Raw genomic sequence first — 22,879 nt, 5'->3', positions numbered from 1 at the left:
TACCTTGTAGAGTCGGGTAACTCTTAGGAAATACAGATTTTACCTTTAACTTAACCAAGTGTTCTCTCCCATGGCAGCAGCTCTTCTGGATACAGCATCTTCATTGGAGCGAATCAATACAGCTCCTAGTACCTGGTATGCATCTGCACACTGAATACAAGTACTCAGCTACACTCCTGGCAGTGCAGGTGCTCACCCAGTGCCCTCAGACATGGCCCACTACCCACTGAGACTGTCTAGACACTAGGAGCAGGTGGATTACACCGGCAAGTTTCCAGTAACATTCAAGATCAATTAAACCACCTCTGTATCATCATCCAGATCACAGGAATAACTATATATGTACTCCAATGATCCTAACGAGTTTTTACTAGACCAGCAAAGCAAAGGGAGAATGTGAGGGGATGGGGAGATGAGCGGGACCAGGGCACATGAAGTGAAATTCACAAAGAATCAATAAAAAGTTAAAAATTAAAAAAACAATTCTTTATAAAATAAAGCTAGTATCATCTGAAAACAAGGACAATTTGACTTCTTCCTTTTCTCTTTACATTCTTTTCCCTTTCTCTTGCCTTAAAGGTCTGGGTAAGATTCCAAGTACCACACTGAATAAGAGTGATGAGGGGGAGACGCCCACCTCTCACTTTAAAGGAAATGCCCTTAGTTTGTCCCCACCTACTATATTGGCTATGTATAGGTCTGTCGTATTCCACCTTCATTATGTTGAGATATGATCCTCCTATGGCTAATTTGTTTTATTCAGGGTTTTTTTTTATAATGAAGGGATGTTGAATTTTATCAAAGGATTTTTTTCTACATTTATTGAAATGATCATGTGATTTGGAGCCCTTGAATCTATTTATATGCTATATTACACTTATTGATTTGCATATGTTGAGCCATCCTTGCATTCTTAGAATTAAACTAACTTGATCATGTATAAACATTTGTAATGCACTGCTGAATCTGCCTTACAAGTATTTTATTAAAGATGTCTGCATTTAAGTTCATGTTAGAACATAAATTTTTAATAGCCTCATTTTTAATATTCCCCTTTTCACCATGGTCTTTCAATTATAAAAAACTTTTTCTATAAATAAATGCCCTTTTAAAATTAAACAAAAACATAGTAAAATTTAAGAAAGTACTTTACATCAGGTTTTCAATTGAAAATGGCTTCTTACTCTTAACAAGGGGCATCCTAAGAGGTCTAGAAGTTAATTTGATTATTTATAAGCAAGTGTATGTTGGCTTAGGGAGGTTAAATAGTTTTCAAAAATCTTTTGTTGTTGTTGTTTTGTTTTGTTTTGTTTTGTCTTTTCGAGAGAGACAGGGTTTCTCTGTGTAGCCTTGGCTGTCCTGGACTCATTTTGTAGACCAGGATGGCCTCAAACTCACAGAGATACACCTGCTTCTGTCTCCCTGAGTTGTTAGATTACAGGTGCACACCACTGCATCCAGCTGTTTTGTAAAAGTCTTAAAATTAAACAAAAACAAAAAATTAAGGTTAAAATATTCAAAATGTAATTAATTGATGGAATAAGCACTTTTATTATTTATCTTTGCTTTTTGGTATGATTAGAAAATACGCAAATTTGTGAGGTATTTAGACGTTCAGATCCAGAGTATGTGTCACTTAAAGACTGACCGTTTGGGGCTGGAGAGACAGCTTAGGGGTTAAGAGCACTGGCTGTTCTTCAGGTGACTTGGGTTCCCAGAACACATGACAGGTCACAACTGTCTGTAACTCCAGTTTCAGGGAATCTGACACCCTCACACGGGCATATATGCAAACAAAACACTAATGTACATAAAAAATAAAAATAAAATAAATATTTTAAGGACCGACCATTTTTCATATTAAGTAATCTGTGAGATCTAAGTGTATGAAGGTGAGCTGATAAAAAAAAAGCTCAAATAGGTAGTGTACGCTACTATACCCAGCACTGGAAAGCCCTAGTCAGGACCGAGCGTCTGAGGCTAGCCTGGGCTAAACAGTGACATCTTCTCTCAACAGTTACCAAACCGTAACTCAGTGTTACTTATGGCTTCTCTTGGGCATGAGTGTCTGAGGACTGCAGTCTACCAGACAACCTGCTGGGCAGGAAGCAGCTAAATAGAGAGGAAAGTGATACTGTCTACAACAAGGGCCAAATTCTATTTCTGCCAATCATGTCTTCATATTACCACTTCCTGACCTGGCAAAAATTCAGTTAGTGACTATCAATTTGTACTCCAATGGCCCTGCCCATACACAAGACAAGTCCTTACTCACAGCATCCACAATATTTAATAATAGCCAACCCAAAATAATTTTTGAAAATTGACCTTCTCAAAGATATCATTTTTCAAACTGAATCCTGCAACCCAATATGGGTTAAAACCAATGTTCAAAACCAACTTGGGTGTGGTGGTACACGGCTTTAATCCCAGCACTCAGGAGGTGGAAACAATCCAATCTTGTGAGTTCAAGGCCAGCCTGGTCTATATAGCAAGTTTTAAGTAAGGTAGAACTGCATAGATATCTTGTCTTAAAAACAAAACAATGTAAAAAATACAATTTAGTAAACTACAATCAGTATCTTAAAATTAATCTGAAAAATATAAAAACAGTATAGACTAAAAGCAGACAAAATATTGTTTGATTAAAAGCATTTAAATTATTTAAACATTTGTATATTCATACTCATAGGTGCATTTAAGTACACACACACACGCACACACACAAATGCAAAAGCCTATCCAGATGTGGTGGCCCCTGCATCTAATCCCAGCAGAGGCAGGGATATCTCTGAGTCTACAGAGTGAGTCCCAGGACAGCCAGGGCTACATAGAGAAACCCTGCCTCAAAAATAGTAACAAAGGAGAGGGTCTGTATGTTTACATGCTTAGTCATAAAGTCATAAAGTTTCCTTTGTAAACTACGAAGCACTATCTATGCTCTATAACACAAATCACCAACTTAGATTTCAGATCAGGGATCCCTTCTAAAAACATCACAGTAACAGAAAATGCTAGAAACCTCATCTTACATACTTTTCATTTACAACCTTAGGTCTTACCTAATGGTATTTTTTTTTCTTAACATAGATGCAGTCTTTCCAAAGCTCTTACTTCTGGATCATGGTAACCAAAACACCCAACAGAAAACAGGAGGAAAGTCTGTTCTGGCTCAAGGATTCAGATTTGAGCCCAGCAGTGGGAAGGGATGGCAGAGCAGTGTGAGGGGAGGCTGCTCACATCACCCAGAAACAGGAAGTGGAGAAAGTAGACTACAGCCAGGGCTAAGGCTAGCCACCGAAGGTCCCTCCCACTGGCCTGTCTCTGATGTCCGTGATGCACCTCCTGAAGGCTCATTCTACAGCCTCTCAAAACAGCACCACCAGCTCAGGAACAAAGGGTTCAACACCAGTTTGTGAGGGGCAGTTCAGCTTCAAACCACAGCAGCGTCCCACAACAGCTGCCTCTTTCTCTGTCTACACTGGTGGTTCTTCCCTGGCCTCTTCTAACTGGAAATCACGTGTCCTTGGGACACTGCAATTCTTTCTGTAAAATTCCCTCCTGAAGATCTAATCATGTTATGCTTTCAAACAATATTTCAATTTGGTCTCTGCCTCTGAAGGTATGTGTAATCTCCCAGTAAATGCATGCATAGCTGCTATGTCCTTTTATAAATGCTTCTCTCTGCTGGGGAAAAGCCTGATGTAAATGAAAAAGAAGGAGGCTACAGTTAAAGAATCTGCTTATTTTCTTTAGTTTGAAAGGAGTGCCTTGCTAAAAAAAACTGAGTTGGTTTAAAGGAAAGTTAAATCTATTTATTCAATTACTCTCAGAGGAAATCATTGCTGAAACAAGCCTCAGAAACCGAATTCAAGCAATGTTACAGAGAAAAACAAAGACTATCTGCAGACATTTTGGAAAGGTGGCACAGATGTGCATGTTACAGGTCAGTAAGAATTGATGGGTGTTGTTTTTAAAACACCTTGCAGACGACATTCTGGGAATCAGTGCTTTAGAGGGCTGCAAATGAGTGTTCTACCCAATGAAAAGGCATAAAATTAATCTAAGTGCTAATCTGGAGGTGGGCATAAAAAACTATAAAGAGACCAGATCAAATGTGTAACTCCAAAGGCCTCCTAACTACAAGGGAACCTGGCAATGCGCATATAAAGTGTAAGCACTGAGATCCCAGACATGTCCTGAATCCACACAAACAAACTCACACTGCAGCACAGGCAAGGAAAGCAAGCCTCGGGTGACACTGGCCAAGTCTCAAGGACATCACAGAATGGTTCCTTTCTCACCTACTCACCTGAATAAAATGTGTTGATTTTGGCAAGTTCCTTCTCACAGGTTTGGAAAAACTTTTCTTCAAACTTGGCAAAATATCTCTTAACTGTATCTTCATCTGTAACTGAAAAGCAAGAAAAAACATTCAAACTTAAGGCAGAAGGCCAACTGAGGAAAGTAGGGTAAAAATAGGACTAGTTTCTTGGTCTTTGAAACAGCAAGTGATGTCTGTATGTAAGTACATGGCTAATCCAAACACCACTGCTACATAATGGAAGTTACCATGAACAGTTGGAGCATGAGAAATGCTCCAAGACTTCAGGAGAGGGAGAGAACTCAAAGAAGGCTCAAAGTGCTGCCAGTTAGGATGAGTAGAATTCACTTAATAAAAAGGGAAATTAAATGTTTTAGAGAAGAAAAACTACAACAAAGGCATTTCTGGAAAAATAGGTTAGCTTTTGTTTTTTGTTTGTTTGTTTTTTAGCTTTTGTTTTATATTCTGTCAGTACCTTACTCATTTTTATCTTAGTCGTATGCAGAGAGAAGGTAGTGTGGACTGATGGCTCCACAGTGTCAGAAGCATGTCATTAGGTAACATAATGACTCAAACAAGTCACCTGCATAGTGCAATGACTTCTGAAGATGCCCATTTAGTCATTTTTGTGTGTTAATATGGCCTTTTCTAGGAGGTATCATAAACCTAGATAGTTTAAAAACACCACGTGGGCCAATAACATGTATTTCTGTAGGCTAGATCTACTTTTTGAGTTTTGTCCTAGAACCCCAGACTATTAAATCTACCAAAAATGCAGAATAAAAGTAGCTTCATAGATCCCCAAGACCATTTTTTTCCATGTGAGATATGACTAGACTTCCCAGATCCTAAACAAAATATAGAAACTTTCCATTTTAGATCTAGGGTACCTTAACTTGAGATGTGCAGAAAAAAGAATAGGTCCCCTTCCATCCCCCAGATCCCTAGAATCTTACTGCAATCCCAGAAATCCTTAAACATTCCACGTTTAAGAATATATGACATGGCATTTCCCTAAAATATATGACATACATATATAAAACTCATAGCACTAGAAATACTTTAGGGATAAAAAGCCTAACATAGTTTTAAAAACGTTGTTAAATCTGATCAGTGAGCTAGCACAGTAGGTGGAGGTGCTGGCCATCAGCCTTATAATGCCTGGGGTACAAACAGTGCAAAGAGGGAACAGGCTCCTTCAAGTTGTCTACATGGTACCATGGTGCACCCATAAACAAATAAGTATAATAAAAGAACTTTTTAAACAAAAGATTATCAAATCTACTCATTTTATTTGAACAACATAATTGTAAAACAAATTCATATTGCACACTTTTTTACTTGTAAAAACTTATTTCTATCTATCCACTACTCTATTTCACATGCTTTAAGTCTAAGCACATATTGTGGAATGTTGCATTGATTTTTGAGAAATACAGGGATGACTACTTTATGTTCTTCATGTAAAAGTCTCAATAAAGGTACAACAAAGTCTATAGCTGCTCAAGGCCACTGAGAATTATTCTTTTCAAAGCATGAAGCAGGCCCCAGCTTTTAAAGGAAGCTGACCCTGAGTTAAGGAAACTCCATGGTAACAGACACTGCGCTTAGAATAGCATCTAGCTCCACCTAATTGAAAATAAGAGCAATAAATTATTTCCCTACATTTTCATTTTCATTTTCTTCCCTATTGTTAAAAAAGAAATTCTAAAAGCAAAAAGGGAGCTTGGCTATATTTACTTCACTTCCCTAGTGACATTAAGATAAAGTAGCAGAGTCCAACAAGGTAGTTTAAATATAACTTCTATTCTTAAAAATAATTTTAACACATATTAACGTTTACATAGAAGTTACGTATTCAGAAACATCAACTGTGTAAGATATCACCAAGGAAACCAGTGCATTAACTGTGAACACTCTACTTTCTTACTTCAAAGGCTGTTAAATCTAAAATGCCAGCAGTCTGTTATCTCTGTTCACATACAACTTAACTGCCACAAATCCTAGCAGAATACAGCAACGTGCAGCAGCATAGGGAAGTAATAGTTGAGAGTAAAGAGGAGAAGCCATAAGTAAAAACAGCAAGAGCAGCTGTGCAGAGGAAATGAACAAATGATGCTGTTTTGCCCTCAGATTTCAAAGACTTGAGACACACAGGAACTAGAAGCACACTGCTGGTGGAGGGTTAGGAAACAACAGCAAGAACAGACTCAAAACAGAGCTGCACATAAAAGAACGGGTTATACAGAAGTCTCTCTTAAATACTACACAAAATACAGAAGCCATAAATAAATTATTAACATGTCTACAAAATGAAGTATCTCACTTTAAAAGATGCCGTAAGTGCAGTCAAAAGAGAAGTAGGCAATAGGGAAATTTATATGTGCAGCATGTGATAAAAGATTCATATTCAAAATTTATATTCAGGCTGGGAAATGGCTCAGCAAGTAAGAACACTTGAGTTCAGATCCCCCAAATCCATTTATTTTTAAAAATGTTTATAAGTCAATACTAAAATCATTTTTAATTTATTTTGTTGTTGTTGTTGTTGTTTTTGGTTTTTTGTTTTTTTCCAAGACAGGGTTTCTCTGTGTAGCCCTGGCTGTCCTAGACTCGCTTTGTAGACCAGGCTGGCCTCGAACTCACAGTGATCCGCATGCCTCTTCCTCTCTGAATTACACCATGTCCAGCTGATTTTTAATTTCTTAATAAAATAGGCCAATTAAAGCAATACATAGAAAAATACAAGTGGCCACAAGAGGAGGAGGAGGAAGAGGAGGAGCAGGAGGAGCAGGAGGAACAGGAGGAGGAGGAGCAGGAGGAGGAGGAAGAAGAAGAATATTGAAAGGAGGCTCAACATCAAGATTTCAAATAAACTAAAGATCTAAAATAGAAAATGAAATTTCAGCATCAGACTCGAAGCAATTTTAAAATAGTGATATTGCTTTGGCAATGATAAGGGTAAATCAACACTCCCTGTCGAGGGCTATGTGGATCTGCAGTCTTCATAGGAAGACAGTTTGGCAGTAGTTATCAAAATGTTCAATCCTACATGTAGGAAACACACTCTGAAAGAATCTGCACAAAGTAATGCATTTGTGTGGATTTCATATACCATTATTTTCAATGAGGGGAAAAAAGCAAATGAGTCCAGTTACTATATTTATAAAGTAGATGGGCTCTTTTTTGTGATAGCTCCTAGGATGTTAACTGTGTCAGATAAAGCTACTGAGTATCTCCTTTCCAGGCACCAGCCTTCAAGAACTCACTGAAGGGGACCACAAACACAAGCTTTGTACTGTCTATGAAAAACAAATGGCCACTGAGTATGATCCTCTGGGTGAAAAGTGGATGGGTTGTATGGTCTGGTCAGTGGTGGAAATGACAAACAGTCTCCCATGAATCAGGGTGTCCTGACCCACAGCACAGTGTGAGTAATAGACCAAGGAGAACTGGAGAAAAGAAACACAAGTCTATTTGTGGATGCCAACTGCGTGTACTCAACTTGATTAGGGGGGCAGAAAAGGCCGATGATGATGACAATATTCCTGGATTGACAGATACTACTATGCCTTGGTGGATGGAGCCCCAAAAGAGCCAGCAGAATCTGAAATTGTTCAGTCTCTCTAAAAATGTCCTCCAGTATGCTGTCAGAAAGCCCTTAAACAAAGAATGTAAGAAGCCCAGGACGAAAGCCCCCAAGATTCTTCATCTTGTTACTCAATGTGTCCTGCAACATAAGTGCTCTGAAGAAACACACACTAAGAAAAATTAGGAGGAGGCTGCACAATGTGCTAAACTTTTAGCCAAGATAATGAAGAACGCCAAAGAAACATGCCAGAAACACACTGCCAAGAGACTTGGGCTTTGTCTTTGCTGAGAACTTCTACTTCTAAGTCTGACTTCAGTTAAAAATAAGTCTTTGGTTATTTCATTGATAAATTCATATTTAGTGAGAGGTGGAGTCTGTCTGGAGGAAGCAGGTGTCTGTGTGGGTACTTGAAGGGCAGACCCTGCCCTCTCCGTCCCCCATGCCTGCTTTGGGTCTGCGGTAGATGGAGCTGCTTTGTTTCAAAGCATGCTCTGTCATGATGGCCAGCCTCATATTAGGTGGGCCCAGCAAGGAGGATTCAGCCAACGTTGGACAGAAACCTGTAAAAGCATGCCCTAAAACAAATAATTATTTTCTTCCTTTAAACTGTTTCTCCCAGGTATTTACCACAGTAACAAAAACTTGACTAACTAATAAGACCTTAAACCAACTAATTTTTCATGTGTGTCCCCTACTATGCACCCAAGGGTCCTAAATTCATGATCTTCCTGCCTTGTCCTTTTAAGGTATAACAGTCATATCCAGTCAAAACCTTTTGTAATAGCAGCCTGAGCAGACTAATAAAATGGGCCAAATATGTCCTAAACTCAATGATTAGAGACACACACACACACACACCCAGACAGCTTAATTCAAAGAGAGCTGGCATAAAAAAGTATAAATCTTGGTAAGACACATCAACACTTTATGCTGATCAGCACTGGCAGGGTACAGTGAAGTATGTAAAAACTGACAACTGAAGAAGACTGGTTCAGAGAATGACGCTGTAGAGACCCTTCTGCTCGGGGCTAAGCACTAAGGTAAGCAGTCAGCATCCCACAGAGTCTGACTTGCCACTTCTACAGTTGTCTTATACCTACTTCACATGTGGATAATAGACTTTTCTCATCAGCTTGCCATTCGCTTGAAGAGCACCAATCAAGGCAAACAACTCACTGTGCAGAAATCACCAACAAGTGCTTTACAACCACGCTCAGAAAAATTTAATTTTATGCCAAAGAGGCCATTTAATCTTCTATTGTAGTACCTAGGTTATCTACACCAACACCACCAACTTACAGCTTCTGTGAATTCCATTTCATTTCTGGTATTTAAATAAGACTTTTGTGATATTCTTACATAAAGAACAGTCCTAATTCCCACATTTGCGAGATAAAAATAAAGGACTCTATCTCCTTTATTTTTATAAGTCCTATGTCCAACATACTATCTTATACAGTATGTGTGCCATATATTATTTCTGAAATGTAAATGCTAGAAACATATTAATGTTATAAGGACAATTGATTTTGTGGTGATTTATTAAGGTTAAAAGTCAACAACTAATGCAGAAGCGGCTCAATGGACAAGGCCACATAAGCCTGGGGACTGTTGTGTGGATGCCCAGAGCCTGGGTAAAGTTTGGGTGAACATGCTGCTGCTCATTATCACAGCATGTGGGAGACAAAGTAAGAGGGCCCCTGAGGCAAGCTGGGTAGCTGGTATCTGGAACTGGTGAGGACAGCTTATGGGGGTTGGTTCTCTTCTTGTATCTTATGGGTTCCAAGAACCCAACTGCGGCCATTACAGCTGGTTGGTGGTGAGCTTATCTACCAAGCTTTCTTGGCCCCACCTGCTGTGATCTTTTTTAACGTGCTACTCCCAATGGTGGAAGGTCTGCCTTCTAGGTGAATCTAGAGAGCTTGTTGATTGTTGTAATTGACTTAACAGGGTACTGCAGTCTAATGGGTAGAGGCCAGGACACTGACAAAACACCCTTTAATGTCCAGGACAGCAGTCACTCCCCCGCCTGTCCCTCCTAAACAATACCATGGATGTTAACAGTCAAGGCTGAAAAACTCTGCTTTAAAGCAAAGCAGCTTTACTAAACTAACAAAGGGGACTCAGGGCATAGTTTTCCACATGACAAACAACACAATCCTGAGGAAATCCCCAGATCAGCACTCTGGAGAACACTCCTTCTGGAGATGGTAACTTTAATGTCACCATGACTACCTCTGCATTTTCATTGTAGTGAACATGCAATGACATCTTAGTTTCTCCTTATGAGAAAGCTTAAAAAGTAAAATTTAAATGTGTGACTAGATCACAAATAGGAAGAATATTTAATATTACTGGTTTCATGCTTTTAAGAAAACTAGTTGGAGTTCTTAAGAGTGTGAAATTTATAAGTGGGAATAACTAGCTCGAAATTCTATTTTTTCCCAGATACTACACTATATCCACAGATGGGAGGGTAAATTATAAAAAGCATATTGCAAATAAGATTCCAAAGATAAAAAATGTTACTCTGAAATCATTGGTGTAGAAGAAATGGGAATAGACTAGGAGTCATCCATTCAATAATACTAAGTCCCTCCTACATACCAAGCAACATGGCAGGTACAGCAACAGAGTGGTGAGCAAAATACATCAATTCTGCACACAGAGAATACAGCCTGCTTAGGAAAAAGATGCCAATCAAGTAACAACACAAAAGTGTACACGTTAATATGGATGCTGAAGAAAAAGCAAAGGTAAAAACAACCCCTCTCCAAAAACAAAACAAAACAAAAACAAAAACCCAGTAGTGAGACCAAACCAAGTTTAAAAGGACTGGGAGAAGCAATGTGGGGTCCTACAGAAGTGTTCTTAGAGATGAAATCTGAAGGACAAGTAGAGCAGCAGTAATGATGGTCCAAGCAGCAAGAGCAGCAGCTAATGAGATGATAAAGGAAGCTGGGCATGATGGTGCATGCCTTTAGACCCAGTACTCAGGGAGGCAGAGGCAGGGGGTTTGCTGTGAGTTCGAGACCAGCCTGGTCTACAAAGCAAGTCCAGGATAGCCAAGGCTACACAGAGAAACCCTGTCTCAACCTCCCCCCTCCCCCGACACCAAATAAAAAGATGCTAAAGAAAGAAAGGGATAATAAAGTAAATCTGAGAGACGAATCTGTGAGGGACCAGGGAACGACGCGGTGGCTGTTGAAGCTGGAAGGCGAGCAAGGCCTGCCCAGGCAGGGCCTCAGAAAGACTAGCCTTCTTTCCAAGAAGAGGGAGTTGTCCCAGAGGGTGATTATGAGCAGATGTGCTTTCTAAGCAAGGGCGAAGGGAGACCAACCAGGCACAGCACAGAAAATATCAAGAGAGAAACCAGGGTAGCCTGAACTAGGCTAAGGACAAGTAGAGAAATTCCCACGATGGGTCTGGTGGGGGTGGGGCTTGGATGCAGGGTAGGGGGTGTGTTATCAATGAACCTCTTATCTGTTCCTTTCTTCAATGTAGCTACACTGAATAAATCCTTTCTTTGCTTCACATTAAGAGATGTTTTAGGAGGCTGGAGATACGACTCAATGGTTTAGAGCACAGTCTGCTCTTCCAGAGGTCCCGAGTTCAGTTCCCAGCAACCACATGGTGCTCCCAATCATCTACAATGTGATCTGGTGCCCTCTTCTGGCATGCAGTTGTACAAGCAGGCAGAGCACTGTATATATAATAAATAAATAAATCTTAAAAAAAGAGAGATGTTTTAAAGGTCAAATCAATAGACTTCATGACAGGTCTTGTTGCCTATTGCCTGTATAAGTTTGATGGTTCTCTATACTCTCTTTAAAAGAGAGGATATTTGAAAAGGTAATCCAAAAAGTCTCTCTTATTTTCAAATTTTAAATATTCCATAATTAAAATTTCTAATTTGTACAAAAAAAAAAGTCTGAATTCAGCCTGGCTTCTGTGGTCCTCTGATCTGATTCTGTTTTTGAGGTTTTATCACATAAAGTTTTAACCAAATATGTTTTAAAATATTCTTGGCAAGGGCTTAAGAGATGGCTCCACAATTAAGAACTGACTGCTCTTCCAGAGGACCTGGGTTCAATTCCCAACACCTACATGGCTGCTCATGCCTGTCTGTAACTCCTGTTCCAGGGGATCTGACACCCTCACAGATTACATGCAATCAAAATACTAATGTATGTTAAAATAAATGAATAAATATTCTTGGCAGAACACAGACCAAAAAAAAAAAAAATCTTTTAAATTGTAGTGGTGATATATAAAACAGATTAAATTAATCTCATTTGTAGTAGCTCTAATACAATCTAAGGTATTAATTATGCTAATAAATACTGGCCTAATATCTACAAGGCTAACATATGAAAACACTGACAAATAGGGCATAATTCAATATTAAAATGAGCTGGAAAGCCTATGATTTTTCAGAAATGTTTTTGCCCCTGTAACCTCTAAAAGAATTCTGAATAACTATTTTACATACTTTTAGGTTAAGACAAAAGATTTTAACACATTTAAGTAGTTAAAGACAATGTAATTTCCATTTCGTTGTGATTAGAATGACACTTTGAGAAAAAATATGGTGGAACTTAAAAGTCACACTAATGCCATTACTACTACCAAAATTCACTATTACTCCCTTGAAAATACATATAAATAAAAAGACTAGAGACAGAGGTTAGCAGTAGGGTGCTTGCCGAGCAAGCCTAAGGCCTTGGACTCTCTACTCAGTACTGCACAAGACCAAAAGTACTTTTCAAACACATAAAAATAAAATCTTTTAGAGCTGAAATTCATATCACTATGTGTTCTTCTTGAACTTATTTTTCCATTCTATTTAGATTACAAAATTCATGTTAATTTATTTTTATGTTTAATCATTTACTGAACACACTACCATATTTCCTGGGCATTAAATATTCATATGAATTAAAATTTAAATACCCAAACTTTTCTAACTACTATGCTTTAAATATTAAAATTTCTCCTGCACTGAGCTATCGTTACAATTATTAGAATGAACTATATCAAAACAACATTAATATTTACAAATACTAAACATAAAATGACATTATTAAAGATGTGAAAATAAATTTCACATTTAAATAGATGGAGCTCCTCCCAACGAGTTCAGATATCCCGTAAATGGCACACAGTTACTAGAGAGATATATATTATATTACTTGCAAGAATTATGGATATTACATTGCCAGCACATTATGAATAGTGCGGAAGGAGATCATTTATTCCATTTTAGAAATTATACCCATGTAAGGAGAAGCTCTGCACATACAAGTGATTAGTACATACATGCAAATAATTACAAAAGAAAGAGAAACAAGACCCCGCCCTCCTCTGATAGACTGGCCCACCCGGTCTCTACAAGGCTGGGCAGTCAGTTTCTCAGTATCTAGCTTGATTATTGTGGATAGTCAGTCTGCCATCGGCAGTAAAGATAAACACAATTCCTCAGTCCAGCGGCTATCTGCTACTATCATTTCTTGATGCCCTCATAATTAGACTAAAGGTGCTGCCAGGAGTAGATGTGTCTCTCTGTCATAAAAGCCCTTTATTATCAAATGCCATGTTCTGTAAATCTCTAAAGTGTTTAAAGACCATCTACCTATCCTATCCACCACAATGTTGACTATGTGTCAGGTACTATGTCCCCTGTTGATTAGGGACATAGTGATCGAGAAAACAAACTCAGTCCCTGTACTTTGAGAGAAAGCAGACACTAAGTAAGTAATCAGAAGAGCCAGGATGTGAAGGAAAGCATGGGATGTGAGACGCATGCCAACAGGTGTTAACCCATTACAAAGAGTTGAAGCAAGCCAGTAAGAGGAAGTGACATTACAGTTTAAGTATGAAGGAGAAACTGAAGGATGTGGATAGAAAGAAGAGAAATGAGACCAGGACAGACTAATAATATGGTCTGAAGCATTTTTAGCAAAGTCATTATGAATATAGAAAGTAAAGAGACTGAGCCTTGCATTTCAGGGTCATAAGGGGACTCGATACCTCAAGGAACCCCATAGTACAGAAAAGCTTAAAGTGCTGGTGCCTTTCCTCACAAAAATTCACATGTTGAATCTCTAACCCCCAATATATTATTCAGAATTAAGACATTTACAATTAAGTGGGTTCAGGTAAGATCAAGAGGGTGGAACCGCCAGCACAAACCAAGTACATGCCATATGACACCATAACCAGGAACCGAGACTTCACTAGAACCTGGTCATGTCTGTACCCTGATCTTGGACTTCTAGCCTCCAAAACTATGAAAAATAGATGTATACTGTTTGAGCTAGTGAGTCTATGATAATTTGTTTCAGTAGCCTAAGCTAAGCTGCCATCCCATTAAATGTGTAACTAAGAAAGAACAGGATCAAAAACACCGAGGAAAAAAAAAACCCTGTAAATTTACTGAGCACTGAAACAAAGGGCTACACATCAAAGGTGACTAGAGACATGCTGACTGGTGAAATAACCAAACTACCCAAATGAAATAGTGTTTACATATAAACAGTTGTTAGCTCAAAACCGCACATGATCATTTGAGTTGAAACACAGGTATAGATACATATTGCCGTAGACAGCCTGATACGCTTTCTCTGAAGGTGCTTCCAGGACCACACTGGAATTCTTTTCTTTCTTGCTGCTTGCATTCATTTGTTCCTTCCATTCTAGATACAAGCATATTTACCCTTCGGTAAACCATTTTCCTTGGTCATTCAGCTTGTTTACAGAACACACCTTATTGCCACACCTGAATTGATGTCCTACATCCATGTTAAGTCTCTGTCACCAAGTGAATCAGTCTGTGTGTAGGAAAGTTCACACTAAAAGCTTAATGTCTACATTTAGGCAATTTATGCCAAAGGCACAAGACTATAGGGCTCCTGGCTCCCAGATCCTTTCCAGAGGACTGGTGTGTGTGTGCACATGTTATCACAGAATAACCTTAGGTGTTGGGCCTTGCCTTTGTCACCTGACTTTGTTTTGAGACAGGATCTCCTGTTGTTCCAGGCACTCTCCTGTCTCAGCCTGCCACCTCACCTGCCACAAGAGCACTGGAAGCACGGGCATGCACTGACTGCATCCACCTTTACCTGAGTTCTGGGGACACAAACTCAGGTCCCCACACTTGCATGGCAGTGCTTTACCCACTGTGCCATCAGGCTTTTTCATTTTATCAAGAGGCTGCAACAAGTAACTGACCTATATCATCTTATATATCTTATATCATGTATTCTTATAATACATCTGTACAATGATATCACCTAAAGACACATTTCTCTAAAGTATTTCTGCTATTAAAAGACACCTACATGACTAGACAGGGTGTGGCAGCACATGCCTTTAATCCCAGCATTGGAAGGCAGAGGCAGGTGGGACTCTATGAACTGGAGTGAGACCTTTTCTAAGAGGGAGAAAGAGAGAGAGACAGAGACAGATAGAGAAGTGTCAGAGAGAGACAGAATTGGGTGGGGCTACATTTTTAAGTTGTGGCAGGAAAGATGGCCCAGCATTAAGAGCACTTGCTCTTGTAGAGGACCTGGGTTTGATTGCCAGCACCTACCTGTCAGGTCACAACCATCTGTCACTCTAGTTCCAGGGGAGCTGATGCCCTCTTTTTAACTCCTTGTGTACCAAGTATGCAAGTGGTACATATACATAATGCAGGCAAAACACTCACATACACACACACTCTCTCTCTCTCTCTCTCTCTCTCTCTCTCACACACACACACACACACACACACACACACACACACACATACACACACACACACACACACACACACACACACACACACACACACACATAATTTAAGATAAGATCTCACTAGGCAGACCAGGCTGGCCTCATACAGACCCAGAATAATAAATGAATAAAAAGCATACTTGAAATAAAACAACAATAATTAAAGACTCACAAGGATTTTACCCCCACTTATACTACCCTTATTTATTAAACTCAAAACTATTCTAGTTAAAACAAAACAAAAAGTAACAGGATCAAGCTCAGTCTTGTCTTCCCAGCAGATTTAACAGACGTGCCTGGCTTTGTTTGGAATACAAGCTACTTGATGGAATTGTTTAGCTAATATTTTCTTTCTTATGAAATCTGGTGTTAATTGGAAATCAATTTTTCTTAAGTCTAAACAAGTTAAATGTCTAGGGAGAACCAGAATGCAATACTCAAATCTGTTTAAAACCATTTTAAAAACACAAGTTAATCAGTTTTCAAATAGACTTGAACTATTAGATACAGAACAGACACAGTCTGTTTGGCAATATGTACTTCTGAACTAAAGTGTGTATCTGCACTCTAGAAGGCAGTACTTAGAGGAGCTACACTATTCTCAGGAGTAGTCAAGGTAACCAGCTCACTCTACCTGGATTGCAGTCACTTTCTTATCACAAAATAACATCTTTATTGCTAAGCTGATGGACCGAATGCTACATTCCATAGTTCTGGCCACTCACAGTTCTTGACTGTACTCCTCCACACACTCATTTCCACACACCAAAACTCACTGTGGGCGCTTCCTGAAGAGGCTTACTGACTAATAAAAAAAGGTAAATTGCTGATTAATAGCGACTGAATAGTGTTTGTAGCATCTGTACCATACTGGATCCAATCCATTCACTATAGTTTTCTGAGTCGTCTTACTTGCAAATGCATGTGCTTAATGACTGTCTTCTGTGCTGTTCCTGTAAGTTTGCTAGTATAATACATTAAACAAAAGATTAGCATGTTTATGATTTTAACAAGAATTCTGAAATGCTTTAGAAGCCATTTTTTGAGAAACAATGGGCTAAAAATGAACATCCAGTCAGCATTTCTAGGTTTCTGGTTTAGAGGATATCTTTTGGGATCCTTATCAAAAATCGCCCACAGACTTTATGCAGTTTGTTTCCCCATCATGTTAGCCTTCACCGCGTGACAAACATCTGAGAGAAACCACTGAAACAGGTTCCGGAATTCACCCACGGTCACTGGTTCCTTTGTTTGTGGGGCTATCATGAGGCGGTTCACTGTATGGCTTGGCTTCAAGGCCTTGAGCAAGATAAATAAATAAAATAAGTAAATAAATCAGTTTTTTGTAAAGTTCTTCTTTGATCTCCTCCCAAAGCCACCTGAAGATACCATTGCAGACTTTGTACTCATGTTATAGTTGGCTCTTTTTCCTTAACAATATCTGTCCTAAAAATCTCTATTGTCTTATTTTAGTGTTTTTAGATAAGTTTATCATTTTTATTTCTCTTTGGTATAATTGTTGGTGACAAATTTGAAGTTGTTAACTTGATAGACTAAGAACAGATGCACACAGCCTCAGAGTGCCCACAGTCCTCTCCATCTTCATAGAGGTAAGAATAAAATAAGAATTATATGATCAGGAAGAGAAGGAAGGGAGGGAGGGAGGCAGGCGGGGCTGGAGAGATTGTGACGAGCATTTGTTGAGGACCTGCATTTGGGTCCCAGCGCCCAATCTGAGTGGCTCACAACTACCTGTACCTCTAGCTCCAGGGGGTCTGACATCCTCTTCTGGCCTCCTCAGGCACCTGTACTCACATGTGCACACCCTTCCAATACACCAATACCTATAATTTAATAATATCTATAATTTAATAAATAAATAAATCTTAAGCAGTTTCTTCTGGAAATTGGGTTACAAAAAGGAACATAATGGAGCCTTCAGATGGCTCTGGTGACCATGTTCACTGACACAGGATGGAGGAGAGACATGGAAGCGGATTTTACAGTGTGCCACCTAACCTCCTGACTAGATGGGAATAGGCTCTGAGCTTTCAAAAACAGCAAAGCAGAGGAAGGAAATGGAAGCTGCAGGCTCTCATCAAGGGAGACGGTTACTAAGCACAGGCAGACTACAAGAGTTTAGTTTGCTGCTATTTGATGTCCTCGTGTAATAATTAGAGGATCAATTCTAAACTTGCCTAATTAATATGTCAATAGTTTCAAATACAAACAATTGGTTCAAAGGATATTTTTTTTTTCGAGACAGGGTTTCTCTGTGTAGCCTTGGCTATCCTGCACTCACTTTGTAGACCAGGCTAGCCTCAAACTCACAGCGATCCGCCTGTCTCTGCCTCCCAAGTGCTGGGATTAAAGGCATGTGCTACCGCCGCCCGGCTTCAAAGGGTAAATTTTTTTATGTTTAAAAGCTCTATTTAGCCGGGCATGGTGGTGCACGTCTTTAACGCCAGCACTTGGGAGGTAGAAGCAGGCGGATCGCTGTGAGTTCGAGGCCAGCTTGATCTACAAAGTGAGTCTAGGACAGCTAAGGCTACACAGAGAAACTCTGTCTCAAAAAACCAAAAAAATAAATAAATAATAAAATAAAAGTTCTAGTTATATATTAACTAGCACAGTGTTAGTTTTAGTACAATGCAGGTGATTTAGACTTTTGATGTATGTAGACTCCTCTAAGAATGAGAGCTATTGAAGGCTGCTGTGATTACCTCCCCTCCACAAAAAACAAAATAAACAAAGAGTTCAGACAGGCAGACAATAAGCTACTGAGTCTTTAAAAATTATGATAAAGGGCTGGAAAGATGGCCAGTGTTCTTCCAGAGGACCAGTGTTAGATTCCAAGCATCCACATGGCAACTCAAAATTGTCTGTAGCTCCCGGGAGTCTGATACTGTTGTTACACAGACATACACAGGCAAAACACTAATGGATATAAAATAAATAATTTTTTTAAATTGTGATGAAGATGCTGAAGTGTAGCTTATCACAGTTAATGGCTTCTGGCGGGGGTGGGGGAATGGGGAAGGACTCAATTATCTTTAAGGAAGTAGCCACTGGAAGTTTGACCATGCTCCAGTGGGTAATACAAACTAGATTTAGAATATGGTGTCAGGGAGAGTTTAGGGGGCTACAAGGTAAGAGGGTGGACCTGGAGAAATGGGAAGCAACTGTGATTGGGGTACAATGTATGAAATCCCAACTTAATAAAAATATGTTGGAGGTTAAAAAAAAAGTAATTTTACTAGAGTTTCAATAATGCATGATAAATATCCTGTTTCTACAGGTTAATTTCTTTTAAAAACTCCTATCATCAAAACTATGAGGGGAAAGAAAATGTTTAGAACCAACATTTTCTTTGAAATGACACAAAAACAGTCTTTAAGAACCTCATGATAAGGCCAGGAACAGTGGTGCACACCTTTAATGCCAGCAGACCTCTGAGATCTAGGCAACACAATGAGACTGTCTCAAAACAAAATAAAACAGAGAGAGGTGGGGGGGGGGCAGGAAGGAGGGAGGGAGGGAAAACAAAAACCACCCAGAATGATATGCTTGTTCTACACACATAGTTACTCATGTCTTTTAATTACAAAATGTGATAATAAAATGAAATGCTCTGACATTAAAAGGTCTCAGGGACATTTGATAATTCTACTGATCTATGTAAACACAGCACCTGTCCAAAGCACACTAGTCTATAAATAATCACAGTCCCTAATGGAAACATTTCAGGAAGAAATGTATCAAGTTGAAAAACAGTCTGAATCCTATTTTGGGACCAGTATTCTGATGGTCAAGCATTTATCTTTCTTGTCTAGGAAAACAATGAATTTACAAGTTAAAAACAAATCTAATAAAATCACACCTGTGTTCAGCCTACATCCTATACCAGGTCATTTTACCAGAAGCCAGTTCGAAATGCACAGCTTCACTTACATACTTCTGCAGTTTCATTTCACCCTTTCTTAAAATACAGACACTAGGTAAAATAAAAGGCAAACATTTCTAGTTTAACTCTCTCCATAAATTCTAACACAATGTTTTTAAGATATATATTTTACTCATATTAGGACAACGATTTCAAATTAAGACCCACATACCATGGGGAAAACAACGACTCCAATGCTTGCTCAAGATCAGGACGAGAATAATCTCTTCCCTCATCTCCCTCAGGACTTAACTCTGACACCATCCCAAATGACATTCCAGACTAAGCAAGATCAGCTAACAGAGTCTACTACCTTCAGTCTGTCAACCCAGGAGCTCCATTAGTCAACAAATAGTACCAAATGGAAAAATAAAATGACAAATTTACCCAAAACACCAAAACCTGACCATCCGTTTTCTCAAGTATGGGAGCAGAATGGGGGGAGGGGCTGTCTCAGTTTAAATGACATCTAATATGCTATAATTTTTCCCTCTGGTCATATTGTGGCTTTGGCTGGAACTAGCTCTATAGACCAGGCTGGCCTTAAACTCACAAAGATCCTCCTGCCTCTGCTGGGGTGAAACATTCTAATATCAAGACACACTAGTACTTTAATTGGTCCAAAGATGCATGATGAAAATTATCATCCGGTAAATGTTAAACATGAATTTTATGTCATACATCTACTTATTCTACTAGCCTGCCAACTTAAAAATGTTGCTTCATGGTAATGTTTTCATATTTATTTTATTAGATAATATAAAATTAACATGCTCTAACTCCTTAAGAATTTTATGATATACTCCTATCAAAATGAACAGCTCCAAGCAGAAAAGGCGGCACACACCAGTAATACTAACAATTGATGGCTGATGCAGGAGGATTCCAATGAGTTTAAGGCCAGCATGGGCAACAAAATAAGACTCTCTCTAAAACATAAGGGCTGGGGACACTGCAGAGATGGCTCAGCAGCTAAGAGCATGGGCTATTCTTCCAGAGGACCGGGTAGATCACCAGCACCCATTTGGTGGCTTAAAAATGTCTGTCACTCCAGTTCCAGAGAACCCAATACCCTCTCCTAGCCTCCTTTGGCACCAGGCACACATGTGGTACACAGACATACATGCAGGCAAAACATCCATACACATAAAATTTAAAATAAAATAAAAAGCTAGGTCATGGTGGCACAGATCTTTAATCTCAGCACTTGAGAGGCAGAGGCAGGTGGATCTTTGAGATGGAGGCCAGCCTGGTCTAAGAGTGAGTTCAGTTCCGGGACAGCCAGGACTACACAGAGAAACATTTTCTCAAAAATAAAATAAAAATAAAGGGATGTAATAAAGGAAAGGTTCAAGAGAAGCAAAGTTTCCCCAAAGCTAAGAGACCAACTACTTCAAGACACCACATCTTGAAAACATCTCTAAAACTATTGTATTGACAGTATATATATTTGTCATTGCTCATTAATCAAATATATTTTGTCATTTCTTATTAATCATATTTAATCTTTAAAACATTCCAGGGTAATTCAGATGAACTACAATTGTACTTTTTTCCTCTTAGTAACTCTTGAAAGATAATCTAATAATCTTTATTATTATTTTAAAGTGCCTCTGGCAATTCCCACAGAGTCTAGGAATGGATTAAAAGTGTTCTTCCCCATGCACTACCCCTTTCCCTCCGACCTACCAGAGCCACTACCCTTTTTATAAACTAATGCAAATACTCTACTGATTTCTATAAAATAAACTATGGCTGGATGCTAAAATGAACCAGTATTAAATAACAAACTAGATGAGTCCAATACATCTCTCCAATTCCCACAGATCTAATTTCTAGCCCAACAGCTGACATCTCTTAGCTATTACCCTTCTCAATCGTCTTTCAGTTGGCATCAGTTCTCCTGATGTTCAATGTACAATTAGTACATCTGAACCAAGTACCAACCCACTCTCCTCTTACTATATTCACTGATCTCATATAGTCACCTCAATATTCTTCATCTGTAAACGTATAGTGACTTTGAACTATTAATTTGCTTTTCGAAAAATGCTTTTATGTGACTCTGTATACATTTGTTTCCCCTATTCCTCGCAAGACCTGAAATTCTTTCATTCCTTCATTTAAGGAAAATTTTATTCGATAAAAAAGACATTTAATATATTCTAGCTGAATATAGTAGCTTTTAAACAAATAAGTAAGTTTACTAAATAGTGTGTAAGAAAATATTACTGCTAACTAGTGTAGTTGTCTCCTCTTCTGCCTGAGCACATAAATGTATCACACTTGTTAAAATGTATTTATTACTGTGTGTATCTACATGATGGGCAAGTAAAGTCCCTTGCTTATTCTACATTTTGAACGAATCTTACATTCACCTATAATTTTATAATACTGTTACAGTTTGAACGAATCTTATATTCACCTATAATTTTATAATATTGTCATACTTGTCATTTGGAAGATATTTATTTACTGAATTATATAATTCTTCCAAAAGTTGACATAGTTCACCATATAAGTATTTCCTGCCAGGGCTGAAAATGTGAGCCCAGGGACTTGTGCTTGCTTGAAAAGTGCTCTACCAGCTGGGTGCAGTGGCACACGCCAGTAAGCCCAGCACTCGGGGAGGCAGAGGCAGGCAGATCTCTGTGAATTCAAGGCCAGTCTGGTCAACAAAGTGAGTCTAGGGCAGCCAAGGTTACACAGAGGAACCCTGTCTCAACCCCACCACAGAAAGAAAGAAAGAAAGAAAGAAAGAAAGAAAGAAAGAAAGAAAGAAAGAAAGAAAGAAAGAAAGGAAAGAAAATCAGTTGCATTCCTAGCTCCTTAACAAAAATTATTTTCCTTTTATGTGCATGAGTGTTTTTCCTGCATGTATGGCAGAGAACCATGTGTGTGCCTGGTTGCCTCAGTTCCCCTGGAACTTTAGTTAAGATGGTCACAACTTGCCATGTGGGTTCTGGGAACTGAACCCAGGTCCTCTGCAAGAGTACTAAGTGCTCTTATTCACTAAGTCACCTCTCCAGCCTCCGCTCAGCGTCTATATTTTAGTCTGAGACACTATCTAGTTAAGTTGCCTGGACTGGCCCTGAACTTGCTACCTAGCCTAGAGAAATCCTGAATTTCCAATCCTCCTAGCAAAACCTACTGAGTGTTGGAGTTACAGGCATGCACCATTGCACCAGCTTATGTAATATTTTTAAGTGATAGTTATGGACTGAATATTTGTGATCCCCTCAAA

General features: G+C 38.9%; 1 protein-coding gene across 1 annotated transcript in view; it reads right to left on the bottom strand.

Annotated features, from left to right (window-relative positions):
- The window catches only part of XPR1 (xenotropic and polytropic retrovirus receptor 1), a 144,694-nt gene that overhangs the window by 72,606 nt on the left and 49,209 nt on the right, over positions 1 to 22,879 (bottom strand). Inside the window, exon 3 of the mRNA XM_084785911.1 lies at positions 4,313 to 4,414. Within this exon, the coding sequence (XP_084642037.1) occupies positions 4,313 to 4,414 (102 nt within the window). The remainder of the gene's footprint in view (positions 1 to 4,312; positions 4,415 to 22,879) is intronic.

This window comes from Acomys minous, assembly GCF_964271855.1.
Source record: "Acomys minous genome assembly, chromosome: 1".
Lineage (NCBI taxonomy): Eukaryota > Metazoa > Chordata > Mammalia > Rodentia > Muridae > Acomys > Acomys minous.
The sequence above is the reverse complement of the archived record's forward strand: the minus strand, read 5'-3'. Positions and strand labels throughout refer to the sequence as shown.